At 31.2% G+C, this 26728-nt stretch overlaps 2 protein-coding genes across 3 annotated transcripts in view; both read right to left on the bottom strand.

Moving 5' to 3' along the window:
* LOC127716697 (adhesion G protein-coupled receptor B1-like) overlaps window positions 1–1591 on the bottom strand; it is a 35136-nt gene extending 33545 nt beyond the window's left edge. The window contains exon 1 of one of the 2 annotated variants that reach the window (XR_007989083.1): window positions 1283–1591. Coding sequence is in view for 1 of the 2 variants with exons in the window: in XM_052222928.1 (XP_052078888.1) it covers window positions 1283–1390 (108 nt within the window). In the remaining variant the exon portion in view is untranslated. The remainder of the gene's footprint in view (window positions 1–1282) is intronic. The other variant, XM_052222928.1, reaches the window with a different exon arrangement.
* Window positions 1592–8087: 6496 nt separating this feature from the next.
* Window positions 8088–26728, bottom strand: part of LOC127716698 (adhesion G protein-coupled receptor B1-like) — a 33510-nt gene continuing 14869 nt past the window's right edge. The window contains exons 9-26 of the mRNA XM_052222929.1: window positions 25606–25788; window positions 25071–25142; window positions 24127–24235; window positions 23917–24036; window positions 22801–22879; window positions 22218–22320; window positions 21309–21355; window positions 19623–19746; window positions 18969–19072; window positions 18102–18204; window positions 15378–15528; window positions 14354–14423; window positions 13993–14059; window positions 12197–12282; window positions 11325–11451; window positions 10516–10557; window positions 9555–9632; window positions 8088–8947 (exon numbers count right to left, since the gene is read on the bottom strand). Coding sequence (XP_052078889.1) covers window positions 8798–8947; window positions 9555–9632; window positions 10516–10557; window positions 11325–11451; window positions 12197–12282; window positions 13993–14059; window positions 14354–14423; window positions 15378–15528; window positions 18102–18204; window positions 18969–19072; window positions 19623–19746; window positions 21309–21355; window positions 22218–22320; window positions 22801–22879; window positions 23917–24036; window positions 24127–24235; window positions 25071–25142; window positions 25606–25788 — 1815 coding nt within the window. The 3' untranslated portion in view covers window positions 8088–8797. The remainder of the gene's footprint in view (window positions 8948–9554; window positions 9633–10515; window positions 10558–11324; window positions 11452–12196; window positions 12283–13992; window positions 14060–14353; window positions 14424–15377; window positions 15529–18101; window positions 18205–18968; window positions 19073–19622; window positions 19747–21308; window positions 21356–22217; window positions 22321–22800; window positions 22880–23916; window positions 24037–24126; window positions 24236–25070; window positions 25143–25605; window positions 25789–26728) is intronic.

The following is a 26728-nucleotide window of genomic DNA, read 5'->3' as shown; positions in this document are numbered from 1 at the left end:
ATATCTTCTCAACTAGCTGTATACCTCTCTGGTACATGCTAATTATCAGTATATGTTTGCATCTAGATCAGAGATGTTCAGGGAAAATAATTTAAAGAAATAGATTGATGTGCAGCAAAGATTAACGCTTGAAAGTAAGTTACTAGGCAAATTCAAATGGACCGTATCCCGATGTGAACTAAAACAAAAGTAGGCTACGGAAACGGACAAGCCATCAAGATTGAAAATCATAATATAATGAAAAACAAACATTTGTATTGAGGTTATTATATTTTTTTTCTTATAGTTTGTTTGGCATCATATACTTGTATATTGTGAAATGCAAATGTATTCAGTAAATAGGCTCGTAAATGCCATTACAGCATGGTCGCCTGTAGTACGGAAGGACGTATGTTCGATTCTTGGTCAATACGATCAAATCAAATACTATTGATATTTACTGCTTCTACGTTAAAATCACGGCATTTTGAAGTAAGAGAAAAGTCTGGTTGGCTCAGGGTCATAATAATGATTCCTGGTAAGGCGACACATTTTCCAGCGGACTGTTATCTTTAGAACTAGCTCGTTAAACATCCGTCTAGTACAAACAAAATCATCAATATACCAGGCTTATGATATTGTTTGCCAGACTCGCCTTTCGTCTACAAAAGACTCATCAGTGACGCTTGATTAAAAAAGTTTAGAAAGTACGAATTGAAGAGCATTGAGGATTCAAAATTCCATACATTTTTGCCAAGTGCAGCTAAGGATGATATTTTCATTGGTTAGATAATCCTTATTAATTCTAACAAATCAAAGTTTTGTAATCCGTCAATTGATAAATATGACCATATCAATGATTATTAATGTCAACACAGAAATGCTGATTACTAAGCTGTTGATACCATTGGAGAGGAAACCTCTACCAGCATAATGCAAAAGTGACATCGACCCAGCGGTTTTAAAAGAATTCATTAAAGATATAAGGCTCATAATTTTGTTCGTCAGACCCGCGTTTCGTCTACAAACGAATCATCGGTGACGCTCGAATAAAACAAATGAAAAGGCCACATAACGTACGAATTTGAATTATTCATGTATCATTCACAAAGAGTCATTCTGATAAACATTTTTATTTGCCATAGATTGTTTAACACACATTCAGCGTAATCATCATTTTGAATTAAGGACTAAACTTCCAGCTACGGAAAAGTGGTCTAATATAAAAATTGACTCAGGAAATCGTAAAAATCAACAAAAGTAAACCTAAGGTATATGTATTTGAATAAAGACATTTGATTACCTTATTTTCGCTGTATATGTATTTCCATGTTATAACGCCACCTCTAAAATGATATGATTCCATGTTTTTTATAAGAAACAAATATGAAACCCACCACAAAAGCTCCATGTCCTTATTTCAACACCTTTGATCGTTTACCGAATAGCTTGTATTCATGTTATTCGTTTAAATGAATTATCAGTCTAGTTAGCCTAGTATTTTCCGTTTGTATTATATTAAGCGTCAGTTATTGTAATATTTTTTAAATGTTTTATCAAAGTAATTGAGTCCTTGATTAACACGGTTATACTTTGCATGTATTTTTAAAGGCAGGACACAACAATTCACACATTCTAATGTATTGTCCTACAACTATGTATTTATACATTAATAGTCCTTTTAAATTTTAATCACTGTGCATATCGTGTAAACTATATACAGTTATTTAATGTGCAGTCAGATATTTTATTCCCAACAACTCTATTATATCTGAACTTATGTACTTAAATATGTTTTTGTGGGGTTGACTGTTGAATATATACACATATCAATATTAAGATCTCAGTGCGAGACTAATTTGACATTTTCGTTTTATTACATTCAAGGATTTGGAAGGTCAAAATCACATTATGTAAGACAAAATAAAGAAAATATTAAATAACTATTGATATCTGACAGACTAGGGTCTTGTGAGCATGTGCTGAATGTTATTTAATAGATTTTTTATATTTTTAAATTTCGATTTCCAGGGCGATGAAAGCCTCACCATACTTTCTCCTTTCAAGGAGTATGAATAATAAGTGAGCTCTATATTACCCCTATATTAGTCAAAAGATCTCTCAAATTAATGCAATGTGACTGGAATAACATATTTTATAAAATTATAAATTTAGTAAAAGTATGAATTGAAGGTACGAATGTGTTTATTCTGAACAACGAACGTTCTTTTCAGCTGATGATACCATTTAAGGATGTTTGCTCCTCTTGTTTTTGAATTTCTGCCAGATTTTCGGAATCTTCTGGTTTTATCCATGTATTGCCATTAACAAATTTTGCCCACTAACCCCTACTTCTCTTTTCATAATTTTATTACATATAGTTTAAAAAGTCATATCTGAAAATCTTATAAAATCCTTGTTATTTTTTCATAGTTTTTGAAACAAAAAAGCGGCCAATGTTAAAAGTATGAAAAATCTAGAGAGAATCATTTTCCGCCAAATTTTCAATGGCTTTTATCTCGAAAACAAGCACACGGACCCTTCATTTTTTTCTGCTTTTTTGGTTCCTTTATTAATATACTATCATTTCAGAATAGTCTTTAAAAAATCATGTTATTTTAAAACAGAGTAGCGAACATCCTTAAGAGAATGTATTAGTGCGTCGGAAAATCCTGTAAGAGTTAACGCCCGCCATGTTTGCCTTAAACATAGGTAAATTGTTACCATATCATATTGTGGTAAGAAGGTGTGTTTCATACGCTTCTCAACGATTTTGTTCAGTTCCTTTTGCATTACAAAAAAATTATCGTTGAAAAAGATGTTTACATTTTTGATTGATTGCTTATTGGTTGCTTAACATCCTACATATTTTGAATGCTGCATTTTTTGAAGCAATAATATGATAACGCAGGTTGTTTTATTTTAACAAACATAGTCATTTGTCATACAAAAGATGGTGTAGACGTGTGTTTGATATAATTCTCTTTATTTGTTTGATAACGATTGCGTGTTGATAACTCAATCTAGAAATGCATATAAATTAATTTTTGAAATACCTGTATGTTCATTTAAAACCTCATTTTTTCACTACGTTCATTTATTTAAGGTATACAAATAGTGGTTCATTTTGTTCCGAACGAAGTATTTTCTGTGTTGTTGAATACAAACACGACAGTCAATGTACTAATAACTTGTTATGAAATAAACGTTCATTCAATGTGTTCAAATTTCTTTATCTGATCTGATCTCTTTAAACTTCTTTTTAATTACAAATGTAACTGAGAGAGTGGTAATGTGAGAACAGTATCGGTCATTGATTTTCATGTGAATTCAATACCTTTGAATAGAAGAGAAAACTTTACCAAGTATTCATTGACAAAATATTAGTACTTGTTATAAGAAAAACTATGCGTTATTTTCTTAACAAACCATGCACATGGTGTTGTCTTGTTTTCTTCTTCGATAGGTCTTTATTTTCTCGGTCAAACATGTTAAGGACTTGATAATGATAACCAAATGAAAATTGGATTCTAGAGTAAAAACACTGCATTGTGCATTGACCTGTATTTAAATTTGAAAACATATTTTGAAATAAAAAGATAGCGATGCTATATATTTGAACTATATATAAGAGTATAGTATGAACAAGTTTAAATTGAAAACAACGTTCAAACCTATGATTGCGTTGGATAAAAACCGCAATTTTTATACGTGTGCATGCAAAACAAATCTCTTGGTAGAGGGGTCTAAATACAGCACAAACAACACTTTCCAAAAGACCAAAAAACTGAAAAAGTTTATTTTAACAAAACGCATTTGACTAGCAGGTCGAACAACGGATGTTCTTAAACCCTGCTGGCTGCCATTGGCGATTGTCAAATAAACGGATCAACGAAATATAGTATATATTTTGACATTATTTTGTTGATGTGATTGTATTTCACTTCCGATCGGCTTCAAATAAATATTTGTAAGATTTTACATTTCTATTTTATCCTTAAGGGTTGAAATTGGCCTCTCAACTTAAACCCTATGATGAGCTTTAATAGAAAAACGGTTTTAAACACAAACATACAACGAATAAAATATATGTTCAGCATGCTAATTTTTACATTGAAATACATAGGGTCCAAAATTCTCTGAAGACTCGTAATATCAACTATAAAACTGAGCGTTTAAAGAGTAAAAACAAACACAATGCAAGAGATAAAACACATCAACATGCTTATAGGGTTCAAAATTGTCTGATGATTCATTAATTCTTACTGTAATAACTGAGCGTTTAAAACATTTATAAACATTACACTAAATTCTATGATAAACGGGATGACTTTAACTTCCCAATTATCAATTTTCCAGAGCAATAGATAAAAACACATCAACATACTTATTGTCAAAGACTTTTAACCTTTGGTGTTTAATTATTTAATACTTTTTTAACACCAAACATTGAATAATAAAAAATACTATAAGATACACCCAAATTTGTGGATAATAAAGTGTATTCTATGCAACCGGTTAAAAACACTTAATCAAGTTTAAAATAAAAAAGAAAATTTAAAAATCCAACATCACTTTGTTGGTTGAAATATTATACGCTAGAATTTACAATCCGCAACTCTCTACTATGAATGACCTAAAGCCGCAAAGACAGTTATGATCGACTTTCAATTTTCAATTACACTGATTGATGTTACAAAATACACATGTATCTTGTAACTTCAACTTCATTTACAAATCCTGTCATGCATTTACATACTTGTTTGATTTTGGTACAGTCTTAGGTTAATTCATAACATATTCGTATAGAATTCGAATTGATTGTTAGTAAGTCTTCGGATACTTCAAAGAAAATATTTAATGCAACTACACAAGACATGAAACCATCTAAAACAATTTATCTCTGTGTTTGAATCTCTTCCTCGTCTCATACTATTAGCAACTCATAAAAAATTTCAAACTGTTTGGTTCACAGAAAGAGGATATATTATGGTGGTACGTCCTTCTGAAAGATCTGTCATGTGAACCACCGAAAAATCAACAAAAACAAAAGTGTGTGTTATATAAACAGGACCAATGTTTAGCTTCTCGTCGTCCTGTAAAATTGGAAATGGAACAAGGATCTTCACAAAAATCCGAATAGGTAAAAGTTCACTTTTGTAAACAGACTAAAAGGTAAATGATTTTAATATAATCTGGCAAGATATTTATCAAATTGTATAAATAAGGGTATAAGAGTATAAAATGATGTTTTTCCACTTGCCATGTATTTTTTTTCAACAACAGAGTCAAATTTTGTCTTTATATGAAATTGTTCGAACCTTGTGCAATTCAAAAGTTAAAAAAGTTCAAATAAGATATTGAAATAAAATAAAGATAAAAAGTTATTTAGCTCAAAATCTTGCTGTTTTTTGATAATAATACTAATGTTTACATGTTTTATACAAAGATTTAGGACCAATCTGCCTCTGAATTTATTTCACACAAGGACCAAATTCAACGAGTTTTGTAATGTTTACTAAACTTTACAGTAACACAGCTCCATATCTGGTCTTTCAGGATCTACATGTACATGTAGCAGCACAATATAAAAAGGTAAAATACATAAATCAAAGATGTCATTAAGAACATGAAAATATGATGAGATTGTGTGTATGCATTTGTTATTTATCGAAGACTATACACTACAAACCAGTAAAAGTCTGAAATGGCCTATATTTGTACTCGACTGTACTGATGTTTACTCGACCAGTCTGAATTGGTCTGAAATTTACTTGATAATACTCGACTGTAGTCTGAATCATACTTAACAGTCTGAACTTGTACTCGACCTTTACTCGACCAGTACTTAACCATTTTATTTTCGTCTGAACCGTGCTCGACCTAGTCTGAACCATACTGGACCTAGTCTGAACCATACTCGACTAAGTCTTTACCAACCCAGACCTAATTTTTGTATCTGTCTATTGTATTTCATCAATTTAAGAACTGTTTTAACAGCTATTTCCCCTGTCTAGAAATTTGAACAACAATTTTAAATTTAAAATGTATTCAATATGGTATTGAAACCAAAATTTCACAATAAACATAATATAAATTCAACACCATATTTATCAACACTTACATATATATATATCACCTTTAAAATTAAAATAAAACAAGCTGATCAAATAATCTTAAAACTGAATTGTGACTAATATTTTCAATGTTATTCAAATTTTTTTAATGTTTCAGATATAGTTTATGGTTACTTGACAATTTTCACCATTTACTTAAGCCTAGTATAGATTTATGGAATCAGTTGAGTTTAGTTAATAATGCAGTGAACATTTTTTTTTATTAAAATATATTTAAAATAGTATATAAAGCAACTTAATAAATTTTATAAATCACACCTTTGTTTTGTAAAACCAAGAATTTAATATAATCATAATAGAACTTCCATAGCAATCCTTGATAACCATTTAAAAAAGGAAATGTGTTCCAAAGTTGCAGAAAAAATTTATTTCAATTAAATTTAAAAAAATAAATTTTGTCAAAATTAAAGACATGGCATACAAGAAGCACTTTAATAAGGTTTATTTACCTCAGTACATGTGTGTTTTACAGGTAAAAAGAAAGCCTTTTTTCTTCAACTCGTGTATTACTTATCTAGTGAATTCAAAAGGCCTTGCGATTTAAGTTTTACAGGATGTTGCAATTTTTAATGACTGTTAATTAGAAATTAATACTCTCTGACCAGGTGTGATCTTTTTAATGAGTTTGCCCTAAGCAGGAGGTATTACTTTATACTTTACCACTAATCAGAAGAAAAATTTTATCTATTTCTTTAATTTTTTTATTCCTTTTTGATATATATTATATATAATATATCCCAAATTATAATAAAAATAGATATATTTCTAATATAAGGTTAAACAATATCAGTGATTTTTTGGCTGTTGTTACATCATTAAAAAGATAATTATATACCTATTGTATGTAACCATGAAACCTTTGTAGTTTTTCTTTAGGAATTTAGGAAAATTAAGTTTTAAAAAAAAACACATGCCAAACAAGAAGCACCTTAATAAGGTTTTATTACCCTCAGTAAAGGTGTGGATTTTAGTTAAAAGAAAATCTTTCTTTTAACAAAACTCTAAAACTTTAAAATTAATATAATTAAATTATTATATAAGATAATTTAATTTAACTATCTCTAGTTGATAAATCTGAGAATCATGTAAGGATGTAAACATATGTTTTTATATATATCTTTATTTTATTGTGGCTGTTGTCATGTCAGCAAAAAAGAAATTAATTTTAACAGCTAAAATTAAAAAAAAGTATAGGGTTTTTGGTCAAGTATGGTTCAGACTGGTCGAGTATTGTTCAGACCTTTGGTCGAGTATGGTTTAGACTGAAAAAATTGGTCTAGTACAGGTCGAGAATGGGTTAAGACTGTTTCAGACTGGTCGAGTAATAGTTCAGACTATTTTCAATGACAAAGATAAGGGTCAAGTACAAATCAGTACGGTCGAGTATAGTTAAGACTGGGGTCGAGTAATGTCGAGTAAAATTCAGACCAATTCAGACTGGTCGTGTAAAAATCAGTACAGTCGAGTACAGATATAGGCCATTTCAGACCTTTACTGGTTTGTAGTGATAGATGAAAAAATAAACGGCAAAGGTCAAATTCATTTCATTTCTAAAAATAAAATTTCATAATAGAAATAACACTTTTTATTAATAATTTCGTGCGTTCGAAGTGCTTTTCAATGTCAACCTCATCAGGAACACTCAAGCCTAATTATGTTCAACTGTGCCATGGTATGAAAAGTGATTGGGTCGTACATTTGACTGTTACTTTTCAGTCAGTTTATTATGAAATTGTACACTACAACTTCACGAATAATTGCAACTCTCTCATTCAAAGTAAGACGAAGGTTATTCCACAAGCATGTTACAGATTCTGTTGTTTTTCTGTTGTTCATTATTTTTTTTATTTGTGTTTGTTAACTGAACTATTTTATTTTGAACAGTTATATATAATTTCACTTCTATAGTCAATGACGGATTCTATTTATTCTATATAATAAATGAAAGCAGAAAATAATGCAATACATCAATAAATCAAAAACATTTTAATAAATGAAAAAATAAAATAGGAAAAACGTCAAACAAATACTAAGATTAATTAAATAACTAACATTAAAGTAAACTATTAAATAAATAACTATATTGATAAATAGAGCTGTCTGAAACTGTTCTAGAGATGTAAGTATCATGATTTGTTCTTGGGTAGAAATGTCCGACACTGTTCTAGGGTACAACTGCAGGACTCTGTTTAAGGATACAACTGTTCGAATCCGTTCTAGGTAGGAAGAGTCCAAAACTGTTCTACGATTAAACTGCCTCTGTCAATAACTACTCTAAATTGGTCAGGAGAACTGATCTACAGACTGCTCTAGACCAGTTCTCCTGACATTTCTTGACAGGTTGAAGAAAGTTTAGACCCAATCTCAAATGTAGAAAGTAATCGTTCCTTATTTTACCAAAAAGAAAAATGAGCAGGGAACTAGTCGACTTTTTACTGAATTGTAGCAAGGTATTTGTACACTGTGTCTGTATGGTATGGAATGATGGGATTTAATGTACAACATAAATAATTTTATCGAAAAAAATAGTTTGATTAAATTGGCGTCACATTTTGTTATGTGTGTATGGGTATATGTATGTCTGTCAAAAAAAATCTGATTTTTCGTGATTCCTCTTCACAGAGGTTAAAATTACATACATATTCTCTAGTATTTCATTTCTGCTTTGCATATTAATCAAATTATTGCGAAAAAGTGGGGTTATAGAATTTGGAATCAGTTTTAAAGGTATAAGCGTAATTTCGTCCTTTTAATATTTCTTCTTCATTTGACCGACCTCGATTTTCACTGGTTTGATCGGTGCTAACACGGGTCTTCCTTGTTTGATAATCCTGGAAGTGAAGCGATACATATTCGATTAATATTATTATATTTGTCCTTTGTCTTCAATATAACAAAATATTAATTATATGTTGATTTTTTAATTCAAGTCTATTTACAGAATCAGTATGCCAAAAGATGTCGTATTTAATGAATTCCGCAACCTCATTACATGAATGCAACAAAAAAAGGACCTATACAATGTAGACAAGTACAAAACGATCGATTTAATGTTTTGCAATTTCGGTTTGTTGGCTTTAATTAATCCTTACGACCCAAATCCAAGCATTGTTTTTAAATCAAGTTTTACTTAATATGTTAAAGGAAATAATGTTATTATGTATGGTTATTTTTTTTCCACAAGAGTCAATGGTCAAGACTCATGATGTATTACACTGTTTTAAAATTGTATACTTTGCTTTAATATCAAGCATTTCTTAAGTTGATATTCTTTGAGAAAGCATGCGCCTTACATTTTGGTTTTGAAATACATAAAGAATCCGTATTATGTTCTTTGGAAAATGTATCAAGCAAACCTTTTTCAATTAAACGATTTGTCTATATTTCCATGTAATCTGTAACTGGAATTATGTTATGAAAAATTAGAAATTCACTTACTGAACTACTTAATGATTTCGATTCCATCAAACGAATAGCCCTTCTCCGTCTTTGAAAATGTTCATATCCCTGTTTAACCTAAAATGTCATGTAAACTTGCACATGTGAACTTTTGATTTAATTACAGCAGAACATTCAACTTCGCAACGCTCAATTACAGACATCCGCATATCAAGAAAACATATTTATTTTACCATTTTGTTGCAGAGTTAATCACGTTTACAACGGAAGATAAGATAGAAAATCATATTATTTTATAAATCTATTGGTCGGTAATGTCTGTTCCTATCCGACTGTACGTCTGATCTGAACTTTCAATTGACTTGTCATTCATTCTCGTAAGCTCGCATTTGATTGAATTTATCCTACTTGCAACCTACTGCGTGCATTTATTGATATTTTGATCATACTACATGAAGCCACTAGAAAATGCATTTTGAAATGAAAAGGTCATGCTGATCTGAAACGATTGAATAAAACTTAAATCATGCCAAGTCGTCCAATCATAATTTTAGACATATCCCCGTGGTCCATCTTTAACTTTTAAGAAACTTAACCTGTTTAGGAAAAAAGTTGCAACTTCCATATTTGAGGGGGTTGGGTTGAACTGGCAGGGGATCGAATACCCAAGCAGCTCCCGTACTCAAAGCGAATCTGCGAGATACAATCGAAGCGATCACCTATGAATGAATTTTGCTTTAAAATTTGGATATCTGGTGTAATGTTCTGCTTTGGGATTGAAGAATTTCCGAAAAATAAAAATGTCATATCTTTGTTTTTATCAATCAAAATAGTTGATAAAAAGAGCAATTTAAAAAAGCATTCATAATAAAATATAATCTAACGAACAAATATTTGGATAAGAAAATAGGTTTTAGAATAGATGAACGTAAATACAGCCTTTAATTTGCTATATATTCAATATCATTTAATTTTTGATACAAATGTTGAATGTGCTTACCTGTTGGTTCAAAAAGCAGTGAAACAAACATATGAAAAATCCCTGAAACGAAAAAGGAGTTGTAACTGTCACGATTTGTTTTCAAACTGCACAAGATGGAAGACGAGGTTGAAAGGAAGAAAGCCATTTTTTTTACATACATTTGTATCAAGCATACGTTCGTAAATCTATGTTTCAATAAGAATAACATGTTTAACTCAATTCACCTCTGACCAGTTCAGTAGTTTAGATAATTTGGAATGTAAAGTAAAAATATGACACGCTGTGTGTATTCGCTTTTGAATTTTTAGTCTTAAAGAAATGTAATTAGCTTATTTAATCAACTGTTCCTTTTTTTAAATAGATCCCAATTATTAAAAGGTGTCCTACAAGTATTACTAAAGTAAGCTTTACATAATGTTTATGTGCAGAAATGAGGAAGTGATACCCGTTTTGCGTATAAATGTAGTACATGACACAATACTATGACCTTGTATGTTCATTGTTGAATGATTTATATTCATATGTTTGATATGATATTCTTATCCTTTTAAAAACATAAGTTTTGATGCTTTGTTTAGGAGACCCGCTTGTTTCAGGTAAACAGTCAGCTTTCACGAAGCACATGTCAAATTCATTAAAACCATTGTCAAGCGTTTGTGTTAAATGAGACACTACGGATAATCCGTATTGAATGGATCAAACACATAAAGTTTGAAATGTATCATCTACCTTTCTCATATGTCTTATCATAAAAATGAGAACATAAATGTAATTCAGCATTCATTTAGAAATGATGCATAATTAATTGTATCATTGCTTATTTATACCTGAAGCGAGTTGAATACTGCGAAAAGGTATTGAAATACAACCAGGTCTTCGTTTACTGAAAAGGCACCAAGTACCCATGTTATTCCGAACAGTGGGAAAATTACACAAATACTTTTGATTCCTGCCCTATGAATTAAAAGAGATAAGGATATAGATAAAAGGTATGATAACCATGATAACATAACATAATTTTGGTCAACTGTATAATTTTGTAACAACTTCTTTTGACAAGTTTATTAAATGTCTCAGTTCATTACAGTGTCTATTCTATGGTATTAGAGGTGGACGAAAGGTCATATACATATATAGCATAATTCATATGCATCATTTGTAAACTGCTTATCGGAAATCAAATATCGTTGTTTTTTCAAAACTGTTTAGAAATGCAATCATACCACATCTTCTAATTTAACAAGGGTTGCAACCCCCTAAGACATAAAACGATTTTATCTAATTCCAGGTCAAATATGGTTTGTTTTTTTTTCAGCTTGAAAAAAACTCTTTGTTTCGACGATATTTGATGAAGGTTTAGCTTCTAAATCATTGCAAAATTCATTGAAATAATATTAGATATTACATAATTGTATTTTTGTTCTGTTGTGATTTTTCAAATATCTTGTTTAATTTAATGACAAATATGTACATCTTAAAATAAGTGATGTCGTACATAGTTCCGATATCAATTTTGTGTACCATAAATACAAACTGGAGATATTTGAAAATAGAAAAATTGATGCGAGATCAAATCGTCAACTTTTATCTACTACATGTATCCTACATGTTTCACCAAAACAATTCACTGATTTCTATTTATATGAAAGATAACAAATTGTATAGACATTTTTTAAAGAAAATTCTTATATGTACTTACTTTGCTTTTTGTTGGAGTGTTTTTGCTGAAAGTCCTCTAATTGTCAGCAGTTTATATATCATTATTACCAGGATAACCATGTTCATCTGTATAATAAAAAAAAACAGTGATGTGTTGCAAAAAAAACAATAGGTATTGAAAAAAGAAATTGACAGTCCTGGTAGGAATTCGACCTATTCCGCTCTTTGAAATGTAATAAGTTCTATTTTATATGTTTTCATCAATTACAGTTTAACGGCTATCCTGGTATCTAAAGATCTAAGACTGCTACGAAAACACGTTGCTGGTGATTTGAAACACAGACATATCGTATCGGTCAACCAATTACCGATGGTGACCGTAGAGATAATGTTGTGTCGATTTCAGTCGATTTTCGTCATAAATATGTTGGAACAGTGTTTGTGTAAGGAATAAAGGCAACAGTAGTATACCGTTGTTCGAAATTCATAAATCGATTGAGAAAAAAAACAAATCCGGGTTACAAACTAAAACTGAGGGAAACACATCAAATATAAGAGGAGAACTACGACACAACAGAAACACAACATTAAAATGTAACACACACAGAAACGAACTATAATATAACAATGGCCATTTTCCTGACTTGGTACAGGACATTTTAAGAAAAAAATAGAACACACTCCTGCTTATAAAGTCCATATAGTGTGGACATAAATGACCATAACATCATTCAGATATGTAAATACCATACGATATGGCAGAAGGGAGATTAATCTCACAGTTGGGAAGTTGGAGATTGGTTAAAATGTAAAAACGAACTTAAAACATCATAGGATTACACAGAAAACTGAGCAGCATGCATATTACAAAAAAAGACAAGTGGCGGTGACTAAAAGTGATAAAAAAACAAACCCATATAAATGCATCTTATAAATAACAGCACAAGGTGCATACACTTAATTTTGATTTTGAGAAGTGTAAAATAGTATTAAGTAACAGAACAGGTTATCTGTATTTTCTGATTTTGTCTCATGGATGGATACCCCATATTCTATTACTGTTTGTTGACGAAAACAATACAGGGATTTATAGTCGATGTTGTATCAAATGAATTCTCTGGTCATATTGTGGGGTTTATTAATTGTTCAAATTGTCATTTTTAATTAATATCAAATGTAAAGAATCGGACTGCAAGAAAAACAAACACCAATAGTTGTTTGTAGATCACCGTATGGTCTTCACAATGTCAATTCAAAGTGTCATGTTCTAAGTCGTTTTGAACAATGTTGATCGTTTCTTGATCTAATTGTTTATAATGTATTATCTTATGTTAGATTTATTGAATACATATTGTATTATAAACCAATCGTAACGATTCTAGGAAAGTTTATAAATAAACAGGGAGTATCAAAATGACCACATCCATAATTTCCAAACAATATCATTAAGATATGATTAAAGACAATAATTCCAGTTATGTACGACAATTCTTAAAGACATATGTTATGAGCCTATAAGGAAAATTTTGATTATTTCTTTTTATTCACTAAACTTCTTTATCATGTTTATGGAGCATTTTGTAGTGTTTTTCGTTTCATAAAAATAATAAGTAAATCATGTCTCAGAACGTATTACTTGATTGGATCAAATACATCGCAAGCTAGATTCAACCATTTATTTATAGATGAAAGCAGATAAGATTTGTATGATTTCTATCAAATTTTCACAGTTGTTTTAACCAGTTAGAAAATTTTTAAACATATGTCATTTGAAAGAATATGTAATTTTGTTTCAACAATCATCTACACATTGTGCAACGTATGCTTTAAACTTACCATGACTACAAAGAGTGCTGGTGCTACAAACGCCCATATTAATTTTGATTCGACGGTCAGCCAGCAACTAAAATGATATGAAATAGTAATCAATATTTACTGTAGCACAATGTAAATGGAAATGTGAGACACTTGCCTGCTTTGTCTTTTTTTCCGATTGTTTTCGGGGGTAGGGGATCTTGGTGAATTCTACGATAAACTACTAGTATCAAACTATAAAATTTATGTAAATTTTTGTCTCATTATATTATTTGTCCTTTTTTATTAATAAGAATAAGGTCATGAAATACGCTGCGCTTTACCGTGGTTTGAGTTCTTAAAATATAATGTCCGCATTAAATTATGATCTCTAGGTACTTACAACTGACGGTTACCATAACCTTGTAACTTTGTAACTCCTGCAGAAATGCTCACAATTGCAGCTGGTATAACTGAAATGTAAAATGTCACCACAGATCATATAAACTGAATAAAATAAAAGCTTCATATATACGGTCAACATACTGTTTAAAAAGGCTTCTGTTTTATAAAATATGACAAGCATTGGCTAGATATATATGATTATAAATTGTGTTTTTTTAACAAAGAGTATCGGTATAAGATAATGTGTCAGAGCAACTGAACATAAAAAATAACTAAATCATATCGTTTTGCAGGATGATAACTTGATTGTATTCGTTATGTGATCGCAAGTACAGGACTTTGCCACTTTTTGACTATAAAGATACATACAACATGAACAATGCAAAACAGTTCATGATCTGATTAACTCTGAATAATTTATGATAAGTATTGTCTAGATAGCACTTTGTAGAATCTGCAAATATATAGGAGCATATGCATTGTTTAAAAATCAAAGGTTGCATCCTTGAAATATATAACAGAAGATGAGGCAAATGTATTGGGCAACCAAACAAACAAGTCATCATAGCAGCTATATCATGCATATATGAAGATTATTATGAAAAATATATTTACTAATTTTTATTTCTTATTAGGTTCTAACCATAATATACATACATTTCCTTAAGAACTTATTCTGTTCGTATATTTCAGTGTACAATTGACAGCTTCTCCATCATTAAAAAAGATATTATTTTTTTAACTTTTTAAATTTTGTTTATGCTCAGATACATAAATTTTCTGAAGTGTGTTAGTTATTAACTATACACTGGAATTGTCTTTTTTATGTATGATTCTAATGTATTTGGTTAAGACGAAAAGCATTTTTCGATTTCAAAACATCTATTGCATTGAGCTCAAACATGGTATTTAAGATTAATGATTGCTATAGATTGAATAAAATGGTTTTGTCAAATGAATTTTGAATACGTTGGATATTTTCAATAAGTGATGGAGTTTTACATAATATTTAATACACTTGCCGTAACATAATGGAAGCATCCATTGAAGTATTGACTCTCTTCGGAAAATAATAACAACCATAATAGCCACTTGAATGCCTTCTCCTAACATCAAGGCAAAGTCTACAAGGAACATGTAATGTAGTGCGACTGCAATGGCAGTACAGACAACCTGAATATAGTATGTGCATACATTATTGTGAAACCCAAGAACATTAAATGTGATACAAGACTTCAAATAACCATATAAAGCTATGCAGCATTATTTTATTCGCATTTTAAATGAAAGCTGTTCTTCCTGTACTATATCAAAACACATATTTCCTACGTAGAATTTCATTTTGAAGTGAAATTCAAGACTCATTCTTCACATGCATGACATACTTTGTTATTTCTGTTATTTCTGTAATTGATAGCACCATCACGTGATACCATTTTCAACTACCACCAGGGAAACTGGATAAAACTCTTTTGGATATCAGCTGATTTTCAATAACACGGACTTATAAATTATAACATTATATATATATACAATTATCAAAGCCATATATCTAAGTTTAATTATTCAATACTGTTCATACACTTTGCCTGCATTCAAATAACATTCGGTTCGTAAATTTTGACGCCCACAATTCAAAACTTGTACTTTAATTTTTTAACAAGGTCAAGACTGCTTCTGTCGACGGCTTGTTGGCGATCTCGAGGTTATTCAATGCTTCGGCACCGGTATGGCTTATATTATACCTTTCTAACAGCCTCTGTCGATACAAATGTTTGGATTAGGTGTTCCAGGTTAAATTTAATCAAAAAACCTTATCTGTTTTATTTTCACTTTGAATTGTTAGATTGATCATTATCTGTTGTTAAAGCTATGTTAAAAGATTAACTCTAAAAAGCTTGAAAAGACCTTGAAAATAATTTTAGTGTCTGTAGGAAAAATGTCAAAAATCTACTTAATTTACCCAAAAGTAAACAGATGCAAAATCCTGAATCTTTGAACAAGACATTTCGAATCATGTTCAAGTCAACATGATCGTTTTGGCCTGCATTGTTTGATTTGACCGGGTAGTCGACGAAACGTTCTTCTGGCGTAATACATTATGAGCCTTGTATATTTCATTCAATTTGGTGTTTAAGACTTTAACACAAGCGACACCAATACAATGAATTAATAAAGGCAACAGTAGAATACCACAGAATAACAACGGACACCTCCCATGAATTTACGACAGTACACCAGGACACCACAATGGAATTATTAATTGTGCATCACACGAATGTATCAACGCCACAAAAAGTGACGTATTTTTTGGGATGTTTATTTTATCACAGGTAAATTTCTAAAAATAGAATATAAAATTTGGATTGAATTTGTAATGGTGTTATTTTATGTATTTTCTAACCATGACAAGAATATTAAAATGGAATTATGTTTGTAATTGTGTAATTATTTGTAGATTCTAACCATGTCGGTTTTTCTTCTAAATCCAAAAAATCCTGTACATATGGTAGCTTTAAACTAAAAATCATATAAATGAAATAGCTGATTAATTATCTTAACTTGTACATACATATAGAAAATAAAACTAGAATTCAAACCACAAACGATAAGACATAACACATTATCCAACCAGACTTACAAAAGAAACATCATAACTAAATACATGAATGTTGGATGTATAAATACCGAGACACGTCGTATAGTAATGCGAATTCACACTCGGCAAAACAGTCACATTCGGGAATAGGTCACGTTCGGTACTTAGCAGACCAGACGACGTAGATGGTAAACCACAATCTAAGACATTAGTTAGTTTAGACACAGACACATCGTATAGATCAACCAATTCGTGAGGGTGTCCATAAAATTTACGGAGTGTCATTTTTAATCTTTCCTCCTCATAACTATGAGCAGTTTATGCATAAGGAGCACACTCCTGTATATGAAGTCCGTATAGTGTAAACATGCACGAGCATAACGTATCAACTGAGATATGTAAACACCATACGATGGGGCAGATGGTATGTTACTGGTGAGAAATGGGAAATTGATAATTGGGAAGTTAAAATCATCCCGTTTATCATAGATTTTAGTGTGAAGTCGTCCATCTGTGTCAATATTGAGGAACATATCAAGGTATGCAGCAGTTCTTCTAGTATCAGTAGTTTCCTTAATTTTAAGTTCACTGGGATATATGAGATGTAAGTTCTAACTGAAATATGGGTTATTCGGTGATAGGACATCATCAATAAATCTGAAAGTAAAATTAAAGAATTTTGCAAGGTGCTTTTTCTTTCTGTCTTTTAGAAGGTTTTGAATGAATTCTGCTTCATACGAGTACAAACACAAATCGGCCAGTAGGGGTGCACAATGAGTACCCATTGGAATACCGACTGTCGGTTGAAATATCAATCCTCCAAACTCAACAAATATATTGATGATCAAAAAGTCCAGCATTTTGATAATATCATCTTCAGTGTTTTTTCTGATAGAATCAGTGTGGTTCTTCACAAAATAAGAATTATTATAACCCAAAACAAGAAATTTATATCTACGATTCCCATTTTTATGGAAAAAGCTCTGTTTAATGAGATGGTGAAGTCGATCTTTCAATTGCAATTGAGCATGGGGAATAGTAGAAAATAAGAAGACAAGTCGTGTGACATACATATTTGCATTAATGAACTTTTGTTTATACTTTTTTTCCGGCTGTAGGTGTTATTTGTTTAAATGTACTGTCTCACCTTATTTCCAGTTCTGTTAATACCAACCAAGAACAGGATGTATGATGTTATTAACGCCAAACACAAATTAATTAGAATTTTTGCTCGATCGCTTCTCACATGTCTGCAAGTATATCAAAACGTTTTGTCAATAAAAAATACAAATAACGCCAAAAAAAAATGCATATATCTATATTTGTTTATAGTCTCAAGACAGTTGCATATGATACATTAAACTAACTTTAATGTACTTGTTTAAAATAAGAGGATATAGCGCTATCCTCGTTTGGGGACATCCTGTAATTATTCAGCTGATCAATCCTGGTATGTTTATCTTTGATTTGTAATCATTTTGTAAATTATAATAATCCAATGTTTGATCGTTTGAAAAATAATTGATTAATTCCGCGCAAACTGGACATAGGGCCGTCTAGAACTGTGAGGTGTGAGAATTAGGTCTGTGTATATGGCCTTACTTTCCGTTTCAGATGAGGAGCAACATTACAAGAACTGTTCTTTCATGTCGTTTGCTTTTCGTTTGGTCAAGGGAGCGTAGCAATTTTGTATAATTTATTAAAACCTCATATCCATTTTTCAGAAATTATAAAAATATGAATTAATAAACACATACCTGATACACAAATGCATTTATCGTGCGGAAAACGTTTTAATTTCATGTAAAAAGAAAAGATTCGATATAATATATTTTATGAAATCATCAAATAACTTTTAATTCATTCGACAGCTGAAATAATTGGTAAATAAGTTTTATAAATACTGTTATTCTGTATTTATCTGCAGAGAAAACATTGATAGATAAATATCATAATTTGTTGATCACTGTTATCCAACATAAACCAATCTCTATTAGAATTGACAATAACTTACCGCCAAAGTACAAAATAGACAATGACTGTTATGATCAGGAATAGAACGGAAATAATGCAACCAAACGTTGATATCAGACTTAGGGTAAAGGTGTGAGCATGTGGCTAAAAGAAAATAATACATGTACATAAAAATGATATACATCAGCGCTTATAACTATACCAACTTTTTTCTTTCATAAATCGCTCTTTCGGTTTGCAGATATGTATCGGATAGTTTATGTTGTGTGTGCACCAAATGAAAATTTGTTAGCATTTTTTGAAATATATTTATAGTTGGTTTCTGTAACGCAAAGTATGCCTTTTAAATATACTTCCGAAAATTATAGAAACCGGTAACAATTTGTTATAAACGTTACATGTATAACTCCATTTTTTCATTGTTACTTCATTTTAGGCATGAATAAATGTCCGTTCCCGTGCTCTGGCAAGGATAAATGTTATATTAAACAAACTTGTTGTGCATACTGAAAATGTTGTTATATAGTTTATCATTTGGCCCGTGTCAATGCCCGATTGTACCATCCGCGAAGGAGGAAATGCTTCGGTTCTTCAATGATCCAAATTATAAGCTAATAGAACTATATTTTAGTCGATAAATACAAAGAAGCAGAAAAAGGTTCAAACTCGTATTTTCGCCATACAAACAACTTACCGTTTTTCCTGGACTCATTAGAATCGCAAAGTTAGTTGTGTGGGTAAATTCACAAATTGTATAAGTATCTGTAGATTCAACAACTCTTGAACCGACCGTAGACCATGCTCCATTCGGATGACCTCTGTAAAAGAGTCTGTATGGTTCTTTAAAGAATAATGCATAAGAATTATCTAAAGATTTAAGTAAAATATATATTTCTTCATGCAGAAACAAGATACATGTTTTTAAAGAAGAATGGTATGGTATAGGTGTGATTGTTCGGTAGTTACATTGATATTCCTTCTCTTGCTTACAAGGTATTGCAGATGTAAGGGGTAAATATAACATATAAAAGAAGGAAGTCAATTGTCTACCATAATTACCTAGAAATCAAAACCATAGTCGACAATTCCGATATGTAATTTCAATGATATTTCGTTCAAAAAATCTTGGATGTACCAGAGGAACAATCAAAACTTAAAAGTTGATGAACAAAACCCGAGACAAAATAAAAGAAAACGAATAAAAAAAACAACAACAAAACACTACATAGAAAAATAAAGTACTGAGCAACACGAACCACAGCAAAAATCGAGGGTTATCCAAGGTAAAAGAGATCCTGTTCAATTTGTGGCACCTGTCCATAGGAATATATTGTTAAAAGACAAACATATAAAAGACGAATTCAAACGAACATACGTCCATTATAAAACAAAGAAAGGGAAACAAAGGCATGGCGAAAAAAACGAAAAGGCAATACCCGACACTGAACTTCGGATACAGGATAACAATTTCCTTTACATTTATGAAATAAGGTCGGGAAATTGTCATCCATGAAAAATAATAGGGGCGGTAATGAACTTAAAGGCCGAATATTTGTTCAGAAGAATTTATCTTAAAAACTTAATTGTATTGTAGAAAAAAATGTGGATTGTCGGACAGGCGACAGAACCAAATGAAATGTTCGTTTATACCCTTATATAAGTATCCTAGAGTATATCACATATCATGTCTGATATATTTGAATAGTATGTGACATACATTTACAATGACAAAAAGTGTTCATGTCTATTATTTAGAGAATATCAATTGTTTTTTTTCAAACGAGAGGGTGTTTCTCAGCTACAATTTCTTTTTTTTTTTTTTTTTTTTGTATTCTTCGGTTTATAACAAATTGAATGTTGCCGAGAAACATCCTCGAGTTTGAAAGACCATTGATAATCTGTTTAACTCTATTTTGCCTTTGAAGTCGTTTATGTTTACATCGACAATGACACGTGTGCCCTTAGTTCCTAGCGATAATTTTCTATTTCAAGCGAGCGGCATGATATGAAAAATTATCACAAAAAAAGATCAAAGAACAAATACACAAAATAGCGCTAATTACATATATTACTTACATCCCTTAATATCCCTTCGATATTTTCAGTCTCACCTTTACAAACTTAAATGTATTAGTTGACAGAAATAAATGACATGAAGAACGTTACTTATACATTGGTCTTACCTGAATAATGTCCACTTGTTTTTTTTCTGTTTTGCTTCAAAAGGAGTCACACAAATCTTTAAATTTTATATAAGATAAGACCATAGATAGACGAATCATATGCTAAATCATATCTAAGGTCTTTCTTATTTCTGTTGCATGTAACATTAATGATATTAACCATCTAAGAAAGATGGCCATTATTTTGATTTACTTACGGCATATTGAAATTCAGGAATACACATATTGGATTAGAATAGTCCTCCTGTGAATACAAACTACATATAAAACAAACATCGTATGTAAATATGCGGCATCCGAGGTTATCGACCAATATCTTGCAATGTATGACGATGGTTTGTACATTTAGTGACGTGTTAGGATTATACAATATATATGACAAAAACATGCTAATGTACAGTTGGGATCAGTTATAACCTTTTGTAAAATGTGTCATGAACTGACAAGAGAACAGTGCTAGATTAAGGCAGCAGTAGTTCACCGCAGCAGTAGTTCACCGCAGCATAATTCTCCCAATTTGACGAAAAAGACAAACATGACAAATCAAGGTAACAAACTTAAACTGAGGGAATTGTATGAACTCAAGTTCCTCTTAAACCATTATTTGCTTACATAAGCTGTTCTATCATATAACATGTACAGCTATGGGCCGTTCTGACGTAGATCAGGTTTGGACAGTTCTAAACGAGAATAGTTCTAGGGTAAAGAGTTGTCTGATTTCATTTCCGATTTTGTATCTTCTCGTATTTATGACATTAATGTTTTTGGCCAATAATTCGCATACTACAATTGTTCAGTACATAAATCAGGCCGTAAGATTTCTGGTTTGAATTGTTTTATATTTGTCATTTGGAGGCCTTTTATAGCCTTTTATGCGGTATGGGATTTGCTCAATGATGACGGCCGTACGGTGACATATAGTTGTTAACATCATTTGGTCTCTTATAAAGAGTTGTCGCATTGGCAAGTATACCACACCTTCCTTATTTTTGATGTATACTTGAAATTGTTTTGCATTAGGATGTGTAAATTTGAGGATACTTTTATAATTTAGTGATTGATTTTCTTTAATTTGCTTCAGTGTCCTGTACCAGTTACTAACTTACCGAAAGATATTGAAATTTAATAACTACTGGATAGTATATTCTAGCTGGTGTTGGTTCAATTGAAAAGTCAGCAATGATAGAATTAACATCGGATATATTGCTACTACAAAACAAAAGTACATTAACAACGAATATATAAATAACGAGTGTTATGGTTGTTGACTATTCGCTTGTAGTCAATTAAGATATGTTCTGTCTATGCTCAGACTGTTCATTAATTTTTATTACCTGTTCACTTTAACATCATACTGAATTTTTTGAAAAGCTACTGAACAGTACTAAATTGACTGCCAGTGAATGGTCTGAACAATGCTGAGTTTACCACAGTGGATAGGTCTGAAAATTGACTGAGATACTTAAGATGACTAAATTGATTATTGTTTAGACTGTTCAAATGATATTAAGATCAAAATAATCGTTTAAGACTAAAATATATTTGCTAGTGTAAATGTAGTATACTATCGATATCATCAACGTCATTAAAATACCGAGAAATATGTAAAGGCTCGCATATCAGATTGTCGCTATTGAAGGTCATTGGATCTTGACCGGAAGGCAACTAACATTTCTAAAACGTATTTACTTGTTTAAGCTAAGCGACTCCGGAAATAGTTTAGAAATATTTCTGTAAAAGGTACTGCTGTATCCGGTGATTGGTAAACCTGAAAAAAAAGAATAAATAAGTTGACACTTAAACAACATCCAAAGCATTAAAATTTTATTTAGTGTGCATTTAATAAAAGAGATAAATTGTACATTCAACATTCTCAAGTTAAGCCAATTTCCCTGTATTCAATATGCAAGAATGATCCATTTCATATAACCTTTAAATCTTTTCTTCAATAAACCAACAGGATCCTATACAATAATATTTTAGTCTTAACTATTTTTCGCGGTATTTATGCTTGTATTCAGAAGTTCCAAACCTTTTTTGTGCTGTACTTCTAAGCATTGAATGAATTTATGCTGTTCTGCAATCAAGATATTGTTTTTATATCATTTTGTGTTCTACCCCAGGCATTGGTTTGGCTGTACTTGGTACGATTTTTCGGTTTTTAATGCTCTTCAAATTCGTATTTGACTTAGCATTCCAACTGTTTTGATTCGAGCCCCACTGATCAGTCATATTTATACAAAACGTGAGTCTGGCGTTCCAAATTATAGGCCTTGTATTCTATATGATTTTCGGAAAACAGGTAGCAGTCAATAATACTTTTTTTCTAAATCACTAAATTTGTCAATAGTTAAATAACTAATGATCATATACATGTATATGTACATGAGCAAGTGATTCAACCAAAGGCAAATATTGGCTTTCTCGTTAAAGGTTGTCTAAACATATTATACACTTACTGTTCGTGTACTAAAGTATAAAAAGTATCATTGTAGATATGATATTTTTTATTCAAAATGTGATTAATTGATTGGTGTTAAAGGCCACTTTCAGCACTATTGGCTATTTCGTTGCGTTCTGTTTTCATTAGTGGAGGTAGCCGGAGTGCCTGGATAAAACCACCGATCTTCGGCAGCAAAACTGACAACTCTAGTCAATTAAGATTGCACCTGTCACGTGCTTGATTCGAACTCGCAACCTCTGTGGTGACAGGCTAGTGATACAGTAGATGAATTACTTAGACCACTTGGCCACCTAGGCCCCTGTAAAGTCACATAGCAGTTGTTAATTTTCAGTTGTTCATACCATAGAAACATTTCAGGCTCAGGCTAATTTCATTGATTGAATTCAAAACCCATGATTCCGATGTCTTCGTTCTGTCAGGAACAACTATGTCTTTTGAGTGAACCTTTCCTAACTGTATAACTGAAACATATGAACAAGTTTTTGTTAAATATCAGTTTAAGACAGGGAAGTAAATAACATATTAGAAAAAAAATGCGATTTCAAACTTACATATGTTTTCCTTTTGTATTATGATGCTAGCTTCACTATGCAAAACATTGGTAAAACTCTTGCTATAATCTGTTACAGCTTTAACTATGCCAGTAATGCTACTTGAATCCTTGAAATAAACGTAATAATATTAAAATGTATTCAAGTATATATGTAAAGAGAGATATAATGAAATGGTTATATTGATTTGAAGCATAAATTTATTGATTACTCATGAATATGCTTCTTCAAAATGAAAGAAGCACTTTAATGACTTTCTTAATTTTATGCGTCAGAAGCACATTTCTGAATCTGCCTTTATCAGAAACGCTTAAACCAAAACATATGAAAGCCACGGTTATATAAGACCTAAACACGTGAAGAAATAAATGACCAAAACGAATCTAACCCTTATAGCCAATATTCATTAAATGTCAACTTTGATTCATAATAATTTCCTAATTCATCATGTTTGTCAACAGAAAATAAAAATTAAGTTTGTAAAAAGAATTTCAGTACCAAAACACGAACTGCTGAGTTGATAATACCTTCGGGGTATCGTCCACTACCAGCTGTGGCATCGACTAAATGCTAGTAAATGAAAATAACATTTTATCAATTTCGTGCATTCGCAGCGCTTTTCTAGGTTAACCTTCATGCTAAAAAACACAAACATTTGAAAGCCTAGGATATATCAAACTGATGTATATCAAGAAGTATCGCTTTAATTGACGCTATGACAGTATGATGTACCTATCTTTTAACCCCACATACTCCTTTTATTGATAACACTCTGTACTTTCTCTACTAAAAGACTACTAGCAAGTGTCCAGATGTAAAATTTGCACATCAACTATATTTTGAATTTAGTTACGCTCGTTCTTATCATGTTCTCTCAGTATATAGAAGTATATATCATAAAAGACTTAAAAAGAGTAAAGAACAAAGAAGATTGTTATCTATACCTTTTTTCTGAGCTGTTCCCAATTTTGGTCATTGTTGTCACCGAGGAGATTGTTGCAAAGTGAGCCAAATATCTAAATTAGAAAACGAAAAAAATACTTCATATATTCAACTATTAATTATAACTACTGTGTATTATTCATCTTTGAATTTAAACAGGGGAAATACATTACTGACTTCTATGCGTTTCATAACTCGGGAACGAAACTGGGTGGATGTCACAGATGGGGCAGGACTGCGTATCCTTCCGATGCACTTGAGTTGATCCCAGGTTTTTGAAGGATTTGATATGCTCAATCTTTAACAATGTTTAATATTCGATGCAGTGTATTATTTACTGGTGTTTGTATGTGTGTTATTTTTCGTTTGGACATGGAGTGATACTTTCCCGAACTTGCATCTTAGTTTGGAAGATATCAAAAGAATAATCATGAAATTATTTTTAATCAAAGAGTAATAGTAAGCTATGACCGAAAACCTTTTACAATTTTGTAACTATTTCAATATATTTGTTCCTAAAACAATTAGAATACAAACCTCTATTTGGTTTTTTGTCAGTGCATCTGTGTTTTCTGCAACAAAATCAGCAATGTCCTTCAGTATATTGGAAGATGTTACTAAATCTCCACTCGTAATATTATTCCACGTGATAATGTTCAAATCTTCCAGTATTTTGCTGACCTCGGTAGCCGTATTGTTTTCTTCAATTAAATTACTTGACTGAGGGAAGAAATAGATACAATATTTTTCATAGGTCTTCAAAACAAATAGTTTGAAATTAATTGTGAGATTTCTTCAGGGAAACATAATAGGAATGCTCATACTAAACAAAAACATGAAAAATGCCAGAACAGCTTTCGCCGTTTGGTTGTTCCTGTAACACATGTGTAAAGTGGTTTACATTACGGTGTCTTTGCACCCGGTATCGCTGCTTTTGGAATTCATACGACTATCACAGTTTGTGATTGTTGACTTGATTTGTCTTCTGAATCGATTTATTAACTGTGTACATCGGTCAACCACTGTTGTCTAAATTTGATCTCGCACAGCATACAATTTGCGACTTCAGGGGTCAAATATGTTAACGAGATTTTATTTTTCGCGCTTTTTTCCCATTATGTAGATATAAGAAGATGCGGTATGAGTGCCAATGAGACAACTCTCCATCCAAGTCAAAATTTATAAAAGTAAACCATTATAGGTCAAAGTACGGTCTTCAACAAGGAGCCTTGGCTCACACCGAAAAGCAAGCTATAAAGGGCCCAAAAATTACAAGTGTAAAACCATTCAAACGGGAAAACCAACGGTCTAATCTATATAAAAAACGAGAAACGAGAAACACTTATGAACCACATCACCAAACGACAACTACTGAACATCAGATTCCTGACTTAGGACAAGCGCAAACAATTGCAGCGGGTTTAAACGTTTTAATTGTACCAAACCTTCACCCTTATCTGAAACAATAGTGTAACATCGCAACATAGAAAGACACACTATAAAATATCAATTGAAATGGCTTAACTCAATCAAAAGACATATTAAAACCAGTGAACATACACTGAACAAATAATTTGATCTATGATACAATGTAAATACTACATAAATAAACTAAGGGAAGAATAATTAAAGTAACATGTTATACCGCTGTGAAATGTTA

This window comes from Mytilus californianus, unplaced genomic scaffold, assembly GCF_021869535.1.
Source record: "Mytilus californianus isolate M0D057914Y unplaced genomic scaffold, xbMytCali1.0.p SCAF_9, whole genome shotgun sequence".
Classification (NCBI taxonomy): domain Eukaryota; kingdom Metazoa; phylum Mollusca; class Bivalvia; order Mytilida; family Mytilidae; genus Mytilus; species Mytilus californianus.
Note: the sequence above shows the minus strand (reverse complement) of the source record. Positions and strands in the feature narration are given on the sequence as shown.